The sequence below is a fragment of the Xiphophorus couchianus genome, chromosome 9, assembly GCF_001444195.1.
Source record: "Xiphophorus couchianus chromosome 9, X_couchianus-1.0, whole genome shotgun sequence".
Taxonomy (NCBI): domain Eukaryota; kingdom Metazoa; phylum Chordata; class Actinopteri; order Cyprinodontiformes; family Poeciliidae; genus Xiphophorus; species Xiphophorus couchianus.
The window spans coordinates 15,472,232-15,492,034 of NC_040236.1; the positions used below are offsets into that span (position 1 = coordinate 15,472,232).

The following is a 19,803-nucleotide window of genomic DNA, read 5'->3' on the forward strand; positions in this document are numbered from 1 at the left end:
CTCTTTTAAGTTTTTATTTGTTAATAATTTTGAAAACCATCAATTAAATTTCTTCTACTTCACAATACTGCAGTGACATTTGTGGTTGTAATGTGACATATTGTGACATGAATACTTTTAAAGGTCACTGTAATATATGACCAAGCAGACCATGAGAAAACAAGGACGAATTGACATGCAAGCTTCTGAGCAGAGAGATTCAGCCACAACAAATTAATTTAATCCTTATGAAAATTCTCATGTGTTCTCAGGCATATAACCCCGTTACAAAAACACTCATATCTTTGTGCTTCAGCAGTAATATTGTAGTTTTCTTTCCCCCGTCTTCTCGCTCTCTGCACCTGCTTTAGGAGGCACTTTTTCCCTAGACGTTGTTATTTTTCATTTACTCGTGCCCTCGGGTTTTAATCGTACATCCATTACTAAGCAAACAAATAAGTTCCGGGACTATGCCGCAGACACAAATATAGACATGAGTTATGAGATTCAGAGAAGCCGGGGAAGGCTTTAGGAGCTAATGCATAACATCTGCACTGGACAAGACGCACAAACCATGTCATCCCGAGACAAAGTCCTTGCAGCCACACTCATATGCGTGTTGACCTGTCTCTTGATGGGAGAAAAGAACTGTGGCAGATGTTGTTGTTGGGAGCAGACAGGAATAAAATGATCTTTATTATCAGTTTTTAAGTGCTGAATGTTTTGATTTATGGAGCCAAAGTGGGGCCATTTGAAGTGTCACCCAGGATTTCCAGAGGCATCCGTCTTGCGGTTCTGGCAGCTCGTTGTACCTTGAGTTCAGATGTATGCATCACTCTCCCGACGTACTGACTAACAGCCCCCTACGCCCCCGCGCCGACCCTCTGTACAGTGCTGCACACCTCCGATCGCTCCCCTTTACTCCTCTTAAAGCATCCATCCATCTTCACATCTGCTTTTCATTGGGGCCTGCATGTCTCCAAAGACTTGAACGCATTAAGCGCTGGCACAAGTGCGGTCTCACTCTGGCACTTAACACAACGCTTAGGTGACTTAAAAGGGAGAGGCAAGAATTATAGAAAATGATGTGTCACCAAAATAAAAAATCGCTCCAGATTACCACCAATTACACTTAATAATGCTGTCCAGAGCATCTGTTGATCAGATGGTGGGATGCTCTGTCGGTGGGGAAATAATTACAGCAGAAAGACTGAGAATAGGAAAGCCTCATTGAGGGAGACAGCAACATATAACAATAGGAGGATGCGGTTGGGGCTCTTCAGTATTGTATGGATTGGAATGCTTTGTATGGTAATGCAGTCATAACAAAATATCTCGGGATAATAGCTATGCCGTTCCACAGGGGGTTTAGTTCTCCTAGATTGGAGACACATGTCTGCTCTTTATTAGTCATTTATTAGTCACTGAGGTCAGGGAGACTTTTTAGCCAAGGCACAACACAGCCGAACTCGTTTTCGATTCTGATCATCAGCCCTTGAGGCAGCGGGAATAGGTGTACAATTACAACTCAGCCTCCCTGGCAGTAATCTCCGATGTGAAATGAATGCAGTTATGCAAAGTGTGCCTTGCGATCTCTGTAATTGCAGTCTAAGTAACCCCAAACTTTCCTCTACAGTCCTGAGTGGGGCTCTCATTGTCACAATTTTCAGGTATGCATTCATTGTTTCTGCGTTTTGCCTCATTTCTCAGCTTCCTATGGTCATAGTAGCTGCATTAATCAGCAGAACAAGGATTAAGAAGACATTTCTACTCACTGACCTGATGGATTGAGTTTCATAACGTTGTGCGCTGCTCTCCCACTTGATGTTTTCTTTTATTTTTACAAAAACATTCAAGTGTGATGAATGGACTGCATCAGATCAGGCATGTAAGAGGTTGACTGGACCACTACCTGTGCCAGAGAAATAATCAAACACGTCCTCAAACAAATCCTCAAATAGCCATGTTTATCCAATGATATACATAAACGGATACATTGCTTTATTCATGTGAATGTGCTGGTTTAATACATTTCTTCCGATGTAGCATGCAGCTGAATCAGAAATTTGCATGTGCTGCGTAAAAAGACACATGGCCTACGCCACATGTTGTCTGTTTGACATTAAATCGGACTAACCTTTTCCAGGTTTTAGGTCAGTTAGGATTGTCAACCTTATGTCAATTTCCAAAATGCCAGAAAAAAAAGACAATATTTTAAAAAAATATTTTTTATCTTACTTTCTTCATCAGCAGTCAACACACACACTAAATTATGGATTTGTAAGCTTCCTAATTCACAAATTTTAGGTAGATTGAGGCACGCCTGTGGATGTCACTTATGGGAATACCTCAAACAAATTGATTCTTTGTGTCACAATGTGGGGAATATTTCAAGGAATCAGGCAGAATATCAGAAAGAGAGGATCAAGCCTCTACATATCTGGTTTATGGTTGGGTTCCACATCACAGGAGATGCTACGTTAATCTATTCAAACAAGTATGCAGAAGTATAAACACCAAGTGAATATCCAGCAGTCAAATCACACAGAAAATAGATCATTCCTGTGTTCTGATGTTAATTATGTGAATTAATCCCAGAACAAAAAAAAGAGCTTGTAAAGACATTGCTGAACCTTCTAGGACAGTGCCATGTTTGTCTACTCACAGTGGAAGAAAAGTGTCCTATAGCTTGGACAGAGGGGTCAATCTGGGAGGAAATTATTACTGTATGAACAAAATAAAACCCGTAATACAGTTTACCAGTGTATGCATGGGATAAGGCCTAAATTTAGTTGAATTCTCATGTCTGATGAAACTTTAACTGAAGTATAAGTCCATAATGACCAATTTTACATTTGGAGGAGAATGGGGGCGTTTGCCCTCCTTCCCAACTCAGAGGCATTGGGATGGCAGCATCATGTTTGTGGGGGTCATTTCAAGACACTGATTAAGAAGACCAAGCACAGACATAATAGGTCTTCTAAATTAACCATAATCTTCAACAACATCAGTCCCATTTCATATCGTTAAAAAATAATTCACCAAATATTAAGCATATAAACTTCCATCATTGGGGAAAAAAAGTTTCTTTCTCATTATTTTGGCATTTAGCAAATAAAAAGTTGAGTAATCCAAACTGACTTGAAACATTTATTAACTCTTTTTTGTTGTTTTACAGCGTATGTAAATATCTGGTTTCAAGTATACGTGGAAACACAAAGCAGGTTTAATCTCAGGTCTCCTCCTGAACTCCTCGGCTTACTGTCATCCTTTTCTGATGCTTGGAACGTGGTGCTTTAATTATACAGAAGAGGAGCCAGAGTGAGAAATTGATACCATGTGATGACATTTATGGAGCGGAAGATACCACTTTAGAAGTAACAGGGTGTTAATAGCTATCATGTTAGGAACACTGTGTCTTGCCTGCTCTGAAATGAGCTACATTTCTTTTTAGGGCTGCATTTCGCACAATAGAGTCCTTATTTGTGTGTGCGTTTTTAGCTGGCATTGCCAACATCAGTGGCTCTTTGTGAGGATGAGCCAGCACATCTGTATACAGTCTACCTTTAACGAAAGAAACACTTGCCCCCAGTGTTTCTGGCACTGTCCCGCATCTTCTTTTCACCATTCTTCTTTCTGCATCCTGCGTCCCTGTTTTCCACGCCCTTAAATACTTTTTTCCTAATTGAGCCTGAATGCTTGCAAATGTGTATGTTGTTGCCCCATCCCACCATGCTTGTTCTGATGTGCTTAGCAGTTTCTGGATGCTGCTAAATTCAGTTTCTATCAGCAGAATTACAACCATTTGAACCAAAAGCAATTTTTTTTTTCTGGCTCAGTTTTGACTAAGAAGTAGTAGTTTTGTCATATAGCATGAAATTGGTGATTTGTATATGTTGGTGTTAGAAATGAAACCGATCCGAGTGTGGAGGCTGATTCCCAATTAGGTGTGGGCTAGAATAATCTGCAGTAAAAACACAACATTCTCACAATTTTAATATAAATATCTGAAACAAAAATGTCAGCAGATCTCTTTATTTTTGAAAAAGCTTGTCAACCAGCTTGTTTGTAACTGTTGTATAATTTGTGACTTGAAAACTTTCCAAATTGATAAACTGGGATGAAAAACACAGTATGGCATTTATTCACAGAGTTTTGACAGGAAATGGACTGAGAGAGAAGGAGTTCCTGTGCAGGTGTATTGAGAAATATTACCCACGCTTTGCCAGTGAAACTAGGGTTTTAAAGTTTTTAATTTTTGAGTTTTTAATTCACCATTCAACCTATTCAAACTTAAAATCAGCTGATTCCAGTTATTTTTTTTGTTTGATATTAAAAAGCATAACAAAGCAGGTATCCTAACATCAAAACATTACTCACTGAAGTTTCTCAATGGTATAATATGAATGGATGACTGAGAGAGATTTTTTAAATTATTATTACTCAGGTTTTCCCATAGCATAATATGAAAAACATCCCAACCTACAGCCAAAAAGCAATCTGAAGTTTGATAAATTCAAAGTGGTCATGCTCAGCAGCCCACCCAAAAAGTGCAAACTAAAGAAAACAATCTTTTGATCTCCAAAAGAAGTCCCTCAATCTTTCATCTGGTCGAACACCCTTCACCTGTCAGTCCTGCTGCCTGTCTCACATTTCTTCTTGGCCTCTGATGCTCCCTCCACCTCCTGATCAAACCAAGCTCCAACACACAATGAAATGCTCAGCACTGAATTACCATGGCACATTCAATATAAACTGAATTTTCTTTTTGGGTCCCATCCAAGCCACCATATGCCATTTCCTCCATCGGAGCGTGACTGATTTCGTTAATGTAGCAAAGCCTTAAATCACTGTGGCGCTGACTTTCAGCAAAAGGGAAGGAATCGAGACCTTTAACACTCATTTACCACTCTGACTTTAAAGCCCTAAACACTCAGAAAGTGTCTTTATGATGGATAATCTGAGTACATATAGTTTTGGCATTAAAATAAATGTTGGACCCTAAAATAAAGACTGTCGTATTAAGCGGTGTAAAACGGTTTTACCTCTGGAGTGATAGTCTTTCCAAAGCAGCTCACAAAAAAATTTTATATAAACCTATAAATACTAAATAAATCCTTTTAATATTTTCATTGCTTCTCTACATAGTTGTTGTGATAAAAAGATAAATAAAAAGTAGGGTCGGGACTTTAAGTTAAAAATGTTAACACAATTAATTTCCTTTTTTTTCCATACCAAAGTCTTGAGCTGGCACTTTTGTCTTGTGTTCCTGGTTTGCCTTTAAATCTGACACAAGAAGCTTCTGAAAACAACAGCTATAAATGACAAAGCTGCTTGTCTTGGCCCACTGGGGTTTAACTTTTGCTGCACAAAACAATCCGATGGGAGACTGGAAAAGACTGTCACTGCGTTAAAGTTTTGCAAAAGGGAGTTAGCCTATCATCAAAGCTATTCTAGTTTAAAACAGCATCTCAATGCTAAGCTTGTTGCAGAAACATAGATGCTCCCAAGCTAATGTGACAAACAAAACTCCATATTTCTAACAAAGTTTTTTTTTGTTTTTTTTTAATCAGAGAAATTACATGGATGATCAGGGTTTCTTTAAAAAATTAAAAGTTGATTGAGTATATCAGAACTTGAGTCTAAACACTAATAAAAAGACAAGTTGAATTTATCTGAATGTCTCTCAACTTGGCAAAATGTAATGTTTCAATTGTTGATGACTTTTATGTGTTTTTATTTACTTTTATGTGTTTTATTTGTTTTTGTGTTTTTATTATTCAAAGCATACTTTAAATCATAAAAACAATAATGAAAGAAGGTGGTTCAAAGTGAACTGCCTCATTGCTAAAATATGCGACACAAATAGACTTGATTGAATGATTGAGCTCTGGTCCTCATAGCCACAATCCTTATGTTTTAGTTACGTCTATGTTCTCTCACATCTGACTCAAATGATTGCTTTATCTTCTGCATGCCATCTAGTGCTTTTTATGCCTGTTTATCAGCCAATAACGTATGTCTGGGTTTTGGCAGAAAGGAAGCACATAAAGGCGTGAGGACCAGTGTTGAGAAACGTTAATCTAAGGTACAAACTTATGCAGGAAAAGACAGCAGCGGTTTCATTCAATGATGCAGATAATGTGGCGTGCTTTCTCACCAAGTCAGATTTTTTGAGCAGTTGACCTCTTGATAACAGAAGGTCAGTTTTCTTTCTTACACCGTCCTTAAAGTTTTACTCAACGTCTTGAAGCCTTTATGCAGAAATATATAGAGGCAAAAAAAGGGAAACTTTTCCAAAAGTAATAGTGGCTACTGCACTCTTGTTAGCATTGCTAACTTCAGAATGCTCTTTAAATTACTTCTATACTAAAAATAAATGGAAACTAATTAAATTAGCAACAAGTGGCAAGCGTCATACCAGTTTTGGTCGCCCCTTCGCGTCTATTAGAAAGAGGTGGATCACCTCTCGATGTCTGTGACTTATATATGAATGGATGAACCCAATCCTCTTTCATATTATCACCCTCTTCTTCATAATTACCTGTCAAATCTCTCTTAACATTGGCGATATTCTAAATTATTCAAATGGATTTATTCATATTTTTGTTCCTTAAAAGAAACTTACTCTGGCAAAACATCAAAGTTATATTCTACAGCCAGAAATGCCCTACATATTTTGAAGCAGTGCTTTAGGTGAGACAACTATAGTTTGTTGTGAGATAATGATAGCTTTCAGTTCAGGCCTCATTGACCACCTGGCAGTCAGATGAACCACTTTTCATGTTGGCATTTTTATTTGGTTGCTTTTTTATTTACTTTATATGCAAGCAGTAAATGTGTAATTATGAAACGCAGCTGCTAATATCAGTGATCTTCAACCTAATTCATGTACCCTTTGCCCCGCTTTATTGATTGTTCCTGACTATTAAAGAAGGAAGAAAAACTTGGCTTCTCATGGGCATGTCTTGAAACCTTTATACAGAAATAAACTTGTACATAAATGGCAAATATCGAGCCAAAAGGAGAATGGGGGAAGGAAAAAAAATGAGAACACTGAGAATTTGCCAAGCAGAACAATTTTTATTGCTTAAAAACAGACGAGGGCTGAAAGTCCTCTGTTAACGGCTCTGAGTGAAACCAGCGGTGTTGCTGCAGTCCCCAGGCGATGGTGAACTGTTTGCGTAGCTCATGCTTCCTCTCTGCCTCTTTGTGTTTCTGCTTTGAACCATGACAAGACAAATGCCGAGGAGAATGTGGACAGAATAAATGAAGAATATGTTTGTAAAATTCTAGAGGAACATGACCACATATGTTCTTATTTTCTCCTTTTTTGTTAATTTTTCTAACCTTTTTCCTAAATTTAAAAACATTCCCTCCCTGCCTGTTTTATTTTTGTTATTTTTTTATGTTTCTTTTATTGATTTTTCCATTTTCTTCTTGCGTTGCAAAACATGCAATTCTAGTTGTTGACTCTTTTTTTTCATATGCTTGTGTTTTTGCTAAAGTAATCCACAAACATGCATTTAATCCATTGTTGTTTCTTATCCCACTTTTTAAATTATTCTCCAGTACTTTTTCTGCTGTTTTCTTTCACCTACATGGCGTTTGAGTTACTTTATCAATATAGGCTCATGCTGTGGGATAACATTGTGAATAATATTGTTAAGAGAAAATTAAATTTGTGAAATTGAGTTAAAAATTGAAGCGGGGAACGTGTGGCCCGTGTCTGCACATGAATGTGTGGGGATATCGACTTACCGGTCACAAGCATTTTCAAACACACACACATGAATACGCGCACACACTAAACCTTTTCATCCTCACACACTTTTCGTATCTTGTCTTAGGTTTTGGATACTATAATCCAAAATCTTCCTTTAGGAATAATAAAACATGTAATGGAATTACTTTCAAAGTCAACAATGCAACATTCTCAAATCCCACATTTGTGTAATTGTTTTAATTCTTATCGCAGACATGACTTAAATCTATTTATCTTTAAAGCAAATAGTTCTAATATTAATAGACAGGTTCGATATTAAGATAATCTAACTAGTGAATCCTTTGTTTTCACAAAATGTCTGAAGTAATTTCTTTTAAATTTTACCAGAGCAAAATAAGTCATAATTGTTAATTGGAATGAAAATAGACACATTGTTTTCAAAATTGTCTATAAAAAGACTCCAAAGTAGTAAAGAGAGCATATCTGTGAGTAAGTTAATTTCTTGTTAAACCCAAATGTTTTGTATGGAACATTAATAACAATCTGCATTATGAAGACCAAGAAACGCATCAGACACGTCAAGGATCAGGTTGCGAAAACGTTGCATCCTAATGTCTGAAGATCTCATAGTGCACTTTAGTCTGTCACCTGAACAAATGGAACAACTACAGCAAACCTACTGACTAAGGGCCGTCCACCTAAACAGACAACATTAAAGACAACATTAATCGAAGAAGGAGCCAAGAGGCTCACAGTAACTCTAGGCGCTTCACATCTCCAATGAGGGAATCTGTTGACAGGAAAACTATTGAAGAAAGTGCTCTGATGGCGCAGGGGTTAAGCAAAACCCACATAAGGAGGCCTTAGTCGCAGGTTCGATGCCTGGCCTGGTGACCTTTGCTGTATGTCTTCCTTATCTCTCTTTACTTACTTTCCTCCCTTAACATTTTCAAATAAAGGCCGCTAGAGCCAAAAAAAAAACCTTTAAAGAAAAGAATATGCTCTGGTCAGATGAGAACAAAACTGGTCTATTTGGCCCACCTGCAAAACTCGATGTTTGGCAGAAATCTTATAAGACCCATCATTCTGAACATGATATACCCACAGAAACATGGCAGTGGCAGTATCAATCTCATCTTCTGTAGGAACAGCAAAGTTGTTTAGGACTGATAAGAAGAAGAATTCAGGGCAATGCTGAAGGAAAACCTGCAAGAGGCTGCAGGAAAATCAGTGTTGTTTGAGCAGAACATCAACTGCAAATGTACAGCTAGAGGTACAATGGAATAGCTTAAATTATGTATAATTATGTGTTAAACAGTCCAGACCAAACTCCAATTAAAAGGTTGTCACAAGATTTGAAAACTGATTTTTGTTGATGTTCTCCACCCAATCTGACTGAACTTGAGCTATTTTGTGAAGACAAATATTGCAGCTATTTTAGTCTCTAGATTCACAAAGAGCTGTTAGAGCACATCACAGAAGACCTGCAGGTATAACTGAAGCAAAATATGGTTTTGCAATGTTTTGACTTAGGAAGCTTAAGAAAATGTATACCACACTTTGAAACCTATTCAATTTTCTGTCTTACAATCATTCTCTGCTTTGTGTTGTTCTATTTTGTAAAATCTTAAAGACATACACTGAAGTTTGAGGTCACAATGTGACAAAGTGTAAAAAACGTAAAATGATACGAGCAATTATGCAAGACATTGTACACAAATTGGTCAGCATTTATAAATTGTGCAATTATGTCACGCTTACTGGTAGGAGAATTTTCACAAACTACATTTATTTATCCAAAATGAAAATATTGCAGTTTGGAATAAAAATCCCTAAAGTACTCCAGTGATGGGAGTGATTAATCTATTCGGCATGATTATTACTACTATATAGGTTGCACTTTGCCAGAAAGCACTCCATAGATCACTCAGGGTTACTGAAATGACAGCCAACATTTATTCCTCAAGAGGTCCTACACAGTATAATAAGATTTCAACATACCACTGAAGGCACGACTCCAAGTTCAAACTCATTGTTCTTCCAGCAAAGCCAGGAGATGACTGAGCAATAGCTGCTTATATTGCTTATATCTGCAATATCAACAGATGTTGCTCAGTCATCTGCTGGCTGCAATATAAGCAGATTTTTTTTAATTATTATTATTTTACAGTGACACAGAGTCGCTGGTTTGCTTTGCAGAAAGGGAACTGTGATGTCAGCACATTTCAGGGATGAATAGTGTCCTTATCTAAATAGTGAACATACACTCTGATCAGATCTGAAGCAGACTGTTTAGCTGTTTTGTTCTTGTTTGTCTTCCAGTTAATGGGGCCTACTGCTCAGAGAAGGATGGCAGCTCTGAGCTGAGTGATGCAGAGGGCACCCTAATGCGATGTGGGCAAAGTCTGCCACTGCCAGCGGGGGGCCACTCAGAAGGACTCTACCCCCCGAGCCTCCACTGCAGCAGACCAGCATCCGACCTCCTTCTGCAGGATGGCCCGCACCATGAAAGCAGGTAAAACTGTCACAACTGCTTGCTTTTTTAAAATATGAACATAGTATTTCTGATAAAATGCAGATAAATTATGTTGACACAAGTGATCATACATACATTATTTACATAAATGCAATTAATCGAAATGCAAATCTTTAATGTTTTGAAGAATATCATAGTAGATTTCTTGATAGCAGCTTTAACATATTTGTTGCCTATACACCAACATTCTATTCTTTCATATTGTCTCTCAATATCATCTATAGAGCCAAACAGGTAAAGGTGCTTTTGAATAAAAAGAGAGGTGACCAATTCTTTTATTAAAGACACTGATGACATGGTCTCCCAGTTCTTCTCTCCAGTCCTGACTAGCGTTAGCTCTTTTTTTTCTTTTCCTTCCCTGGTAAACTCAGAAACTCAGGGGAAGGGACAAAGACGATAACGATAGAGACAGACAGGAGAAAAGCGAGCTCTTCTCACATCACTCAGGGGCTTTGGACAAAATCCATAATGAGCCAGCTGACAGGAATGATTATGTCGGAGATCACAGCAACGCATGGAGAAACATGACCCGGGCTATCCATTGAGGAGGGCAAAGATTCCCACCATAATACACAGTATTGTAAACGGCGACCCTTCATAGGGTGCAATTATGCCACCAAAACAGGTGACTCCTTATTTATCCCCAATGCTGGGTTGGGTTTAACCCCTTTGTGTCATCAAAGCCTGTCAGATGGACACACTAGCCAGTGGCCTCTCAGTCTCAGAAGCCACCCTAACCTCCCCCGTCTCACTCTTCTTTGTCTTAAATGCTCATTCATATCCTCTCACTACAAGAAGATCCTATTTCAGTTATTCATAAAACAACTCTGGATCATAGATAGGCTGTTCTCCATGATTTGTAACATAACTTTGCAGTTTTGTTTCATTTGTAACTCCGCCATGGTGAACATAAGGTTTGTCTGAAACATTTTGAGAAGAATGAATCAGTCTGTCTGTCAATGGAAATAAAACTAGTACAACTCATATTGCCTCTCCCTTACAGAAGCACCGCTGCCTTCCAGAGAGCCCCGCCTGGTGCCAGCATGGCTCGCTCCTCTGCCCCTTACCCGATTAAACAGGAGAACTCAATCGGACACAAGACCTCCAGTGTTCAAGGCCAGTCTCAGGCTGCGTTTCCGGCCTGTAGGGCAGATCAAGCTTTGGAGACATCGCGAGACGATATAGCTGCGGCCCTGCATGCTAGCACTAACGGTAAAGGCGTATGCACGGTGAGCTGTGCAGGTAGTGCTGTGTCAGGAGACGCGGTGCAACCTTTTAATAATGGAGATGGCTCCTCCCCACTTGCTTTGTCCCCAACTGGCTCCCATCATTCAGCGCGTCTGCTCAGCGCTAGCGATATGAAGAGACGCTGCCTTTCCCTGGCCTCACAGTCTACTGTCGCTGCTGGCACCAGCAGCGTCGCCCCAACGGGTTCACCATCAGCCACTGGCACGACCTCCAACGAGATCAATATCACCGCAGCCATCTGCTCCTCCTCCCAGATGTCGATGGTTGCTTGCGTCAACGGATTCCTCGCTAACCTCTCCCCCAGCAACGCTAGTAGCGCCGGCTTGTCTTCGTCGTCCTCCTCCTCTTCTTCTACATCCCCACCCTCTATCTGCTGCCAGCGGGAGGCCCCCCGGAATCCCCCACGTCACAGCAGCCCCCAGCAGTCATCACTACAGGAGAGCTGTCAACTGTCCTCACCTGCCACCTGCCTCCTGTCCCTGTCCGCCTCCTCCTCATCATCCTCTTCTTCGGCGTCATTAGTGGAGCCGGAGACAGGCCTAGGGCAGAGCCTGGGGCTTTGCGAGGAGCAGGTCCCCATGCTGCGGGGGCTTGGGTCTGGAGGAACAGCAGAGGAAAGTGAAGAGAGAGGCTTGGATGGGTTGGGACTACTGATGAGTGGGGCCCTTATGTCGGGGACATTGAGCTCCAGTTCTGATGCTAGTTGCCTGTTGGATGGAGGTCAAAGATGTGGGGCAGCTCTCAAGCAGGAACCTCTTGATGACTTCTCTCCAAGTGAAGATGAACTCTTCCAGCACCACTATCACCACCATCATCACCTAAGTGGTCACACTGGGCACCACCGTCACACTCCCCACCCATCTCGATCTGCCATGCCTCCTCCTTATCACCTGCACCAATACCCGGGCCCCAATCATGGGGGGCCGCTACAGCACCAGAGTCAGCAGACAACACAAGCTTCCTCTCTGGCATTAAAACAAACCTCCGGAGGCCCCCCTGCCACCCACACAGCCTCGGAGCGCGAAGACGTCAGAGGAGGAGTGCAAACGGATAAGCAGGTGTGTCGCTGGATCGACTGCAGCGCTGCTTATGAGCAGCAGGAGGAGCTCGTTAGGCACATTGAGAAAGTCCACATTGACCAACGCAAAGGAGAGGACTTTACCTGTTTCTGGGCCGGCTGCATTCGCCGCTACAAGCCCTTCAATGCCCGTTACAAGCTGTTGATTCATATGAGGGTCCACTCGGGAGAGAAACCCAACAAGTGCATGGTGAGTCACCAAAAAAACCAATCAATTACCATTCTGCAGAAATGGTGGTCTGACGTTCAATCAATCAATCAATCAATCAATCAAATTTTATTTGTATAGCACATCGTTTCCCAATTCCGGTCCTCAGGCCCCCCTGCTCTGCATGTTTTAGATGTGCCTCTATTCCAGAGCAGCTGATTCAAATGATTGCATGACCATCAAGTGCTGCAGAAACCTGTTGATCACCCATATATTCAATCCAGGTGTGTAGCAGAAGGGAAACACCTAAAACATGCAGGGCAGGGAGGCCTGAGGACCGGAATTGGGAAACGCTGGTATAGCACATTTCAGCAGCAAGGCATTTCGAAGTGCTTTACATCATATCAAACACAGAAACACAAAGTCATCAAGTGGGGGGGTTCTTGCTTTTGCATCCATAAAAGGTTTACCTGTTACACTCCTACTGTGTTATATGGAACGAAATACCTGTTGCTATTTTTATTCCCTCTCACGCTCACAGTCACGCAGTTAAAAACGATGTAAACAGCCTTTCAACAGGCTTCCAGCACGAGGCTCCAAACACCTCTTTCACGGAATTTCGACCTGGGACTCCGTCGTCCCTCACGGATTTTTGTGCAATTCTATGGTACCTGTTAGTGTCTAGAATTTACAGGGTTTCTGTTACGCGCAGTGACCCTCAGTCACTCGCCGTTTTTCATACGTTCAACCAATATGTTTAAAATAACAGTGTTCCCTCATTGTCACCTTTCATATTTTCTTAAATATATTTTTTTGGTTTTTGAGGCCGATGTATTCAGAACACTGTTTTTTTTAAAAAAGAAAAAAAAACAAACAACTGTATTTATAGGAAAAATACACACCAATTATGTAACTGTAGATTAAAAAAATAGAAATGGATTTATTTATCAGAGCACAGTGAGGTTGCATTTTTTATTAAAAACATTATAGTCAAACATAATTTTTCCCACAAAAAAGTACAATTACACGGGCTGCTGTATGGTTAACTCCGTCCACTCCGTAAAAATAAATAGATTTGAGAGTCTATTTTTTTATTGGTAGAGCTCCAGTTCCACACGTGCTCTTACAGATCAGCATGAAGCTGTCACTCCCTCCATGTACGTTTACAAATGGAAAATTCCTTCAACCTTTGGACAGATTTGTTCCAAACACACTATTAGTCCACAATTTGTGTAGGGCTGAAGTCTTGTTTATTTTCACAAGTGTTCTGCTGTTTTTCTGAGAACAGATTCAGATTCTGAAAATCCAATACATATGGGAAACATAACCAAACAATGCCTACACTTGATCCGTTTAAATGGGAGCTTTAAATTTTTAGCTGTCTCACAAGTATGAGATGAATTGGCTTCAAATCCGAGCCACACATGAGTAGAAATGTAGTAATCTGGTTAAAGGGAGCCGCAGAGAGATGGTCTGCAATATTTGCCCATCTTGCTCAATATGATGTTTTTCATTTTAAGCTCTTGTCAGCTTAAGGTAGAAAACTCCTAAACATACTAACCTGGTAAATAGAGAGTTCTTGTATGTTTATCAAATAGTTTTAAATCTTCTAGTATTAATTTTCAACTATATTCTATTGAAAATTAACAGACCTGGTGCTTCCTTGGGTAAAATAGTTGGGAATTTTCAGGGCGATCGCCTCTGTTGCAGCAGCAGTTTCTGCATTTCATTGGTGTTGGATGTTTGCAATTCCAGAAAACTGCTGTACCAAAATAAATGCATACAACCTTCAAGGAACTGAAATAATATAGGTAAAAACAATGTGGGAATATTCCTCCAAAAGAATAAAAGAGGCTGATAAATTCATACTGAAAAGAACTACAGTGGACCTCTGCCTCTTTTCGATTTAACAGTCAGAGTTTATCTATTAGTGGATTTTTCTGTGGAATGTAACTCAAACTCATTCACAAAAAATTTGCCTGTTTGCAGATCTTTTGGTAGAGCACATCTAGAATGTTTGAAAGAACACACAGCTTTGGAAGCTGACGTATCTTGGCACAATGCTACTTGGCACACTATTGTCTGTTGTCTGCAAAGCAGCCAAATTCAGGAGCTCCATTTATTTTCCATGGTGCTAATTGGCAGTATACCTTCAAGAGCAAATGTAAGGAAGCCCAAGGATGTTAGCTTCTCTGGTTGTGCTAAGATAGTTTCTGCTGTGGACATTGATGGATACAAAGGCATATTTGGTAGTTTGAACTACTAAACCAGGGTGTTTTATGTGGTTTTGGACAAGTCTTCGGTAATCACAAATTTCAGCTTTTTGCAGGCGGTTAAGGTTCCTAACACCTGCAGATACCGGGGGTCCACTGAACTGACAGTTTGCTGCTAAAGTAATTTCAAAAATATTTTAGATCAGGACTTTGTGTTTTTAACACTTCATTTTTGGGAGATAAATGACTATAGAATATGTTGCATGTTTTTGTGCATTTAAGGCCAGTTTGGGATGGGAGCACCACAAAGCATTTATGTTTAGGGTACCAAAATGGCCAGCAGCAACAGTCCAGTCTACTACCCATAATCATGGCGCCTTGGCCTACATCAGCTGCTCACTCATTTACGGAGCACTGCAGAGGATCTTACATTATGATTTATCTTTATTTATTGTCTGGCTACTTTGTGTAACGTTCATGTATTTCTTGCATGGAAAATGTATATATGTTGGACTAAAATAGGGGCCCGTTGGTGTGTAAGGAAGTTGAAACCCCTAAAATAAGCCCAATTAAATCTGTGCCACTAACCTTTGCCTGATTTGCAGTAGACTCAAAAAAGTATTTATTTATTAAATATATATATATATATATATATATATATATATATATATATATATATATATATATATTGTATTCCTTAATATTGATACATTTAACCAGCTGGAAAACAGATTTTTCTGTATTCAGAATCTCTGACTGATTACAATTTTTTTCTAAATGTCCTCTTAGGTAGTTTGACTTTCCAATTAAGTAGTATTTCATGGCTTGCTATTTATTTTTTTGTTTTGGTTTTCTGACCTATTATTGTTGCAGATGTATCTTTTCCATGAGTGCTGTCAAATCACAAATGTGCAATGCGTGGATATATCCTGCATACACACTCCAGGGTGTGACACTGTTTTGGGGATGTTTGCCATATGTGAAGTTCAGAACAATTTGGCTCATTGTGGACAAACCTCTGGACTCTGTCTGAGACACGAGACACTGAAAATTCTGCAACACACCTTAACCTCTCGATCACCCTTCTTGCATGCGCATAAATGCACAAACTGAGAAAGCTAAAATGGGGTCATTGTTTGCTTTGAGTTTCACAGTCCGGAGGATTGATGCTGGCACACTATGTAGGATTGCAATGCACCAAGAAGGAAAGAACATTTCAAAAGATAAACACAGAGGCCAAGAAATTTATTTAAAAAACAAAAACGTTTGTTTGCAAAGTTCTGAATATTTTAAGTAGACTTCTCTTGAGAGGTTATAAGGAATTAATATTTTACCTGTAGTAAACAAGTCTCTCAGTCAAGACTGTTTGATACCATTAGTAACATATAACGACAGTCTAAATAAGGCCAAGCCAATGGAGATTGCTAGCATCTTCAAATAACTCCATTATGTTACTGATAATGTGAATGGCATCTTTATCAACATTGAAACTGTCTTCATGTTTGTTTTGAACAGTTATTCACAGATTATATAATCATTATTTACATGGGAATGGAGATGGTAGACCACTAATGACCTTCCTATGCAAAACACTTACTGTAAAATGTTTGCAATTAGAACAGTTACACATGTTGATATCCCTCAAGATCATCTGAAAGGTTCCAACACAGAATGGGCTGCAATCGATCCATCAATGTTATTGATCTGCTTCAGGAGGCAAAGACAAACCACTGACCTCTATGAACTGTGAGAGGAAGATGAAGCTGGTGCTCGTCTAAGAAAAATGTTGATTAATACAATATCTCAAATATAGTGTACATCAACTTTGCTTGTATTTAAAGTGCTGAACATTTTAGGATTCCTTGCATGAGGTCCACAATAGAAGATTTATATAATGGGGGACCGTGGTTTCAAGCCTATGTAAAGCAGTTGTGTTTGAAATAAAAGGCAAAATTATTATATTAGTTTATATAAACTGTTCTGCATGCATTAGTATTTCATCAATTTACATCCATGTTGTGTTCTCAGTTCATGTTGCACACAGGAAGCTTAGTGGTGGCGCACCTCCTCCACTGGTATTTCATGGTGAGGGATGTCCAAATTTTTGACTGCAGGTTCTGAAAATAACCTCATCCTGATGATGATTTTGAGATTGTAGTTGATTTAGGATGGTTGAAGTGGTTTTAGTCCCTCTCAGACAGACTCGTGGACAAATTAACCTGCATGGATACAGAATGAAAATGCTATGAGAGTTAGCGGCTGTAAGTAAGATATTAACTGCTTGTGTCTTTTAAACATAACCCCACTTCAGTAAGCTTAGACTAACACTTTCAGCAAATATTCTGCACATATGAAACCAAAAGCGTCTGTATGTATTTGTGTCTTAGCTCAAAACTTCCCAAAATCCCTTATTTTTTTGTCTGGGTTCCTGGACCTTTTGCCACTAGCCCTGATGCCTCTTATTTTTGTTGTGCTCATGCAATAGACTCAGGCATTTGAGTATTTGAGCTATTCGTGTAGAGGAAACAGTTGAGACATTCTGTTTTAGGACCCAGCTCTACAGAAAAAACAGGTCTAATCCTTTTATTATCTTTCCAGCGGCAGCTTCCAGCAGGCACTCATGAAGCAGGGCTCCGCTGACATCCAAACATAACACACCTCTCTCTCCTCTCGGCCTCGCTGCAAACAGTATATACTCTATCTCCCTTTTCCTCATCCAGCTGGACAGCATTTGCTTCACGCTGTGTCTTGGCAAGAAAAAGTCATTATCACAACATATGAGCCGTGCTTTGAACCCCGAGTGGGCCTGTCACACTCCGTACCTGGATAGTATTTTAAGGACTTACCCATTCAAAATTATACACCAGGTCCTTCCATGTGTAGATGTTCAATTTTGAGGGTCACGAAAACCTCTGCTGACTCTTATGAAAGTTAGTTTGGTTCCCACTCCCCCACCAATTAAAGCTGGTCCTGGCTTGTTGTGCAGAGGCCAGCACCGAGGGACATGTGGCCCAAAAGGAAACAACATAATCTCTCAGCAATATCCTGTTGTGTTTCATACCTAATTCACTTGTTAGTTTAGTTTATTAAATTTTTTTTATGTGTCTGCATAAATATTAAAAATATATACAGGAGGAGGAACCCTGTCATGGTCTCGGACTTTGATATTGCTCTGCTTTGTCAGAGGCCAGCCCGTAGGATCTGTTGTGTCTGAAGGCTGCGACCGTGAGCTGTAGAGTTCGGAAAATATCTTCCTAAAGCAGGGAGGATGAGAGTCTGTGCGAGGACTTACATGGGAACATGACTTCAGGCAAAAGTGCTGCGCCACGCTCTTTATTTGGTTTGTCTTGCATCGAAAGAAAATACAGCTTGTCTTTACATTTGTGTTTTCAATTTCAGGTGTAGTACAGAAATATGGTTGATGTCAAGTAACAGGACGGTTCTGTAATATATCACAGAGTAAGAACAACTTCAAGATTAATCCAAAACATTTTTTGTCAAAGAGATGACAGTCTACTGCTATCTCTCTGGATTCTCTACATTCTCTCTTCATCTCATTGCTCAAGTCTTTTGTAGAATCTACGGCCGGAAACCAAAATGGTCATGCAAGAAAGTAGACATTTTTTCTGCTTATTTCCAAAGTCCAGCACTTTTTTTAAAATTATTTAAACATCCTGCTATTTTAGAGGCAATGATTCTATGCACTCTGCAAGGTTCACAAGAATAAGACAAACAGGCCCACAGGACCATAGGACTTCCTCCATACATAAGAGGTATGGAGGAGGTCTCTGGTTGTAAGAGTCTTTTTTTTTTTATCCCCTACCATTTTCCCCTCTGTACCTATTACTTCTACTGAGAAAATAAGCTTGTATCCACTTCCAGTCATTTGTTCTAGACAGTCGTTTTGCATTCCTTTGACACATCAGAAGTTCAGGGTTATTGTAGATCCAAAAATAAATCACCTAACGCAATCTTTATGTTTCACAAATAGTCAAAGGTGTCATTAATTATAAACTGTGTTCTAAAGAGTATTACTTTACTGTAGAATAATCCGCTTTGCTCAATCTGAGTATTTTAAACGTTGAGCTAGGTGAAGACCAGATTCCTCAATAAAATAATGAAATAGTCCTTTAATTTAATTTAATTGGTTTTCTAACCAATTAGAAAACTAGGACTTAGACACCAGCTTCAGCATCCTTACCAATTCTTTGTTTATGGCCATATATTTTATAGGGCCCATTTCCTCTTGAATGTAGATGTGAAAAAAGCAGTAAAAAATCCTTCAGGGGACAATTGACAGATTCTCTTTTCAGTGTTTGTGTTGCTCTCTGACAGGATGCCACCCTGGGTTATTTTCTTAATAAATCTAGTCAGGTTCCATTTTCCAAATTGTTTTCTTGTGTGAAATTATTCTACACAAGGTACATTTATTTTAAGACTTCTAACACACCTTTTTTCTGGAGTTGAAAACATATCTGGAGGGTTCTTATACTTGATAAAAACAAATAATGAGGCCTAGCCATGACCTGCAGCCTAATGAGCATTAGTACAAGAACAGACTGTACATGTGTGTATACAAACAAACACTAAAGCATGTGCTCTCTGACACACACATGCATCCCAAGGCACTTGCTGGGGAAAGCTGGATGTTCAGCCGTCCTGGAAAAATAAGCATTAATCACTGAATTTCTGTTTTTTTTGGAGGGGAGGGGGTTTCCACTGATGTAAAAGCTGTTAACATATATATTTAGATTTACTGGACTGATTTTTGGAAGAGAGTGGTGAAATTTTCTTTGATGTCAGAGTCATAGACAGCTGCCAGGTTGCGGCGTGTGTGGGGGTGTGTGTGTGAGTTTTCAGGGGTAAATGGACTCT

General features: G+C 39.5%; 1 protein-coding gene across 2 annotated transcripts in view; it reads left to right on the forward strand.

Annotated features, from left to right (window-relative positions):
- glis1b (GLIS family zinc finger 1b) overlaps window positions 1-19,803 on the forward strand; it is a 91,574-nt gene that overhangs the window by 26,953 nt on the left and 44,818 nt on the right. For both annotated transcript variants that reach the window (XM_028028225.1, XM_028028226.1), the window contains exons 3-4: window positions 10,028-10,220; window positions 11,245-12,757. In XM_028028225.1, coding sequence (XP_027884026.1) covers window positions 10,028-10,220; window positions 11,245-12,757 — 1,706 coding nt within the window. The remainder of the gene's footprint in view (window positions 1-10,027; window positions 10,221-11,244; window positions 12,758-19,803) is intronic.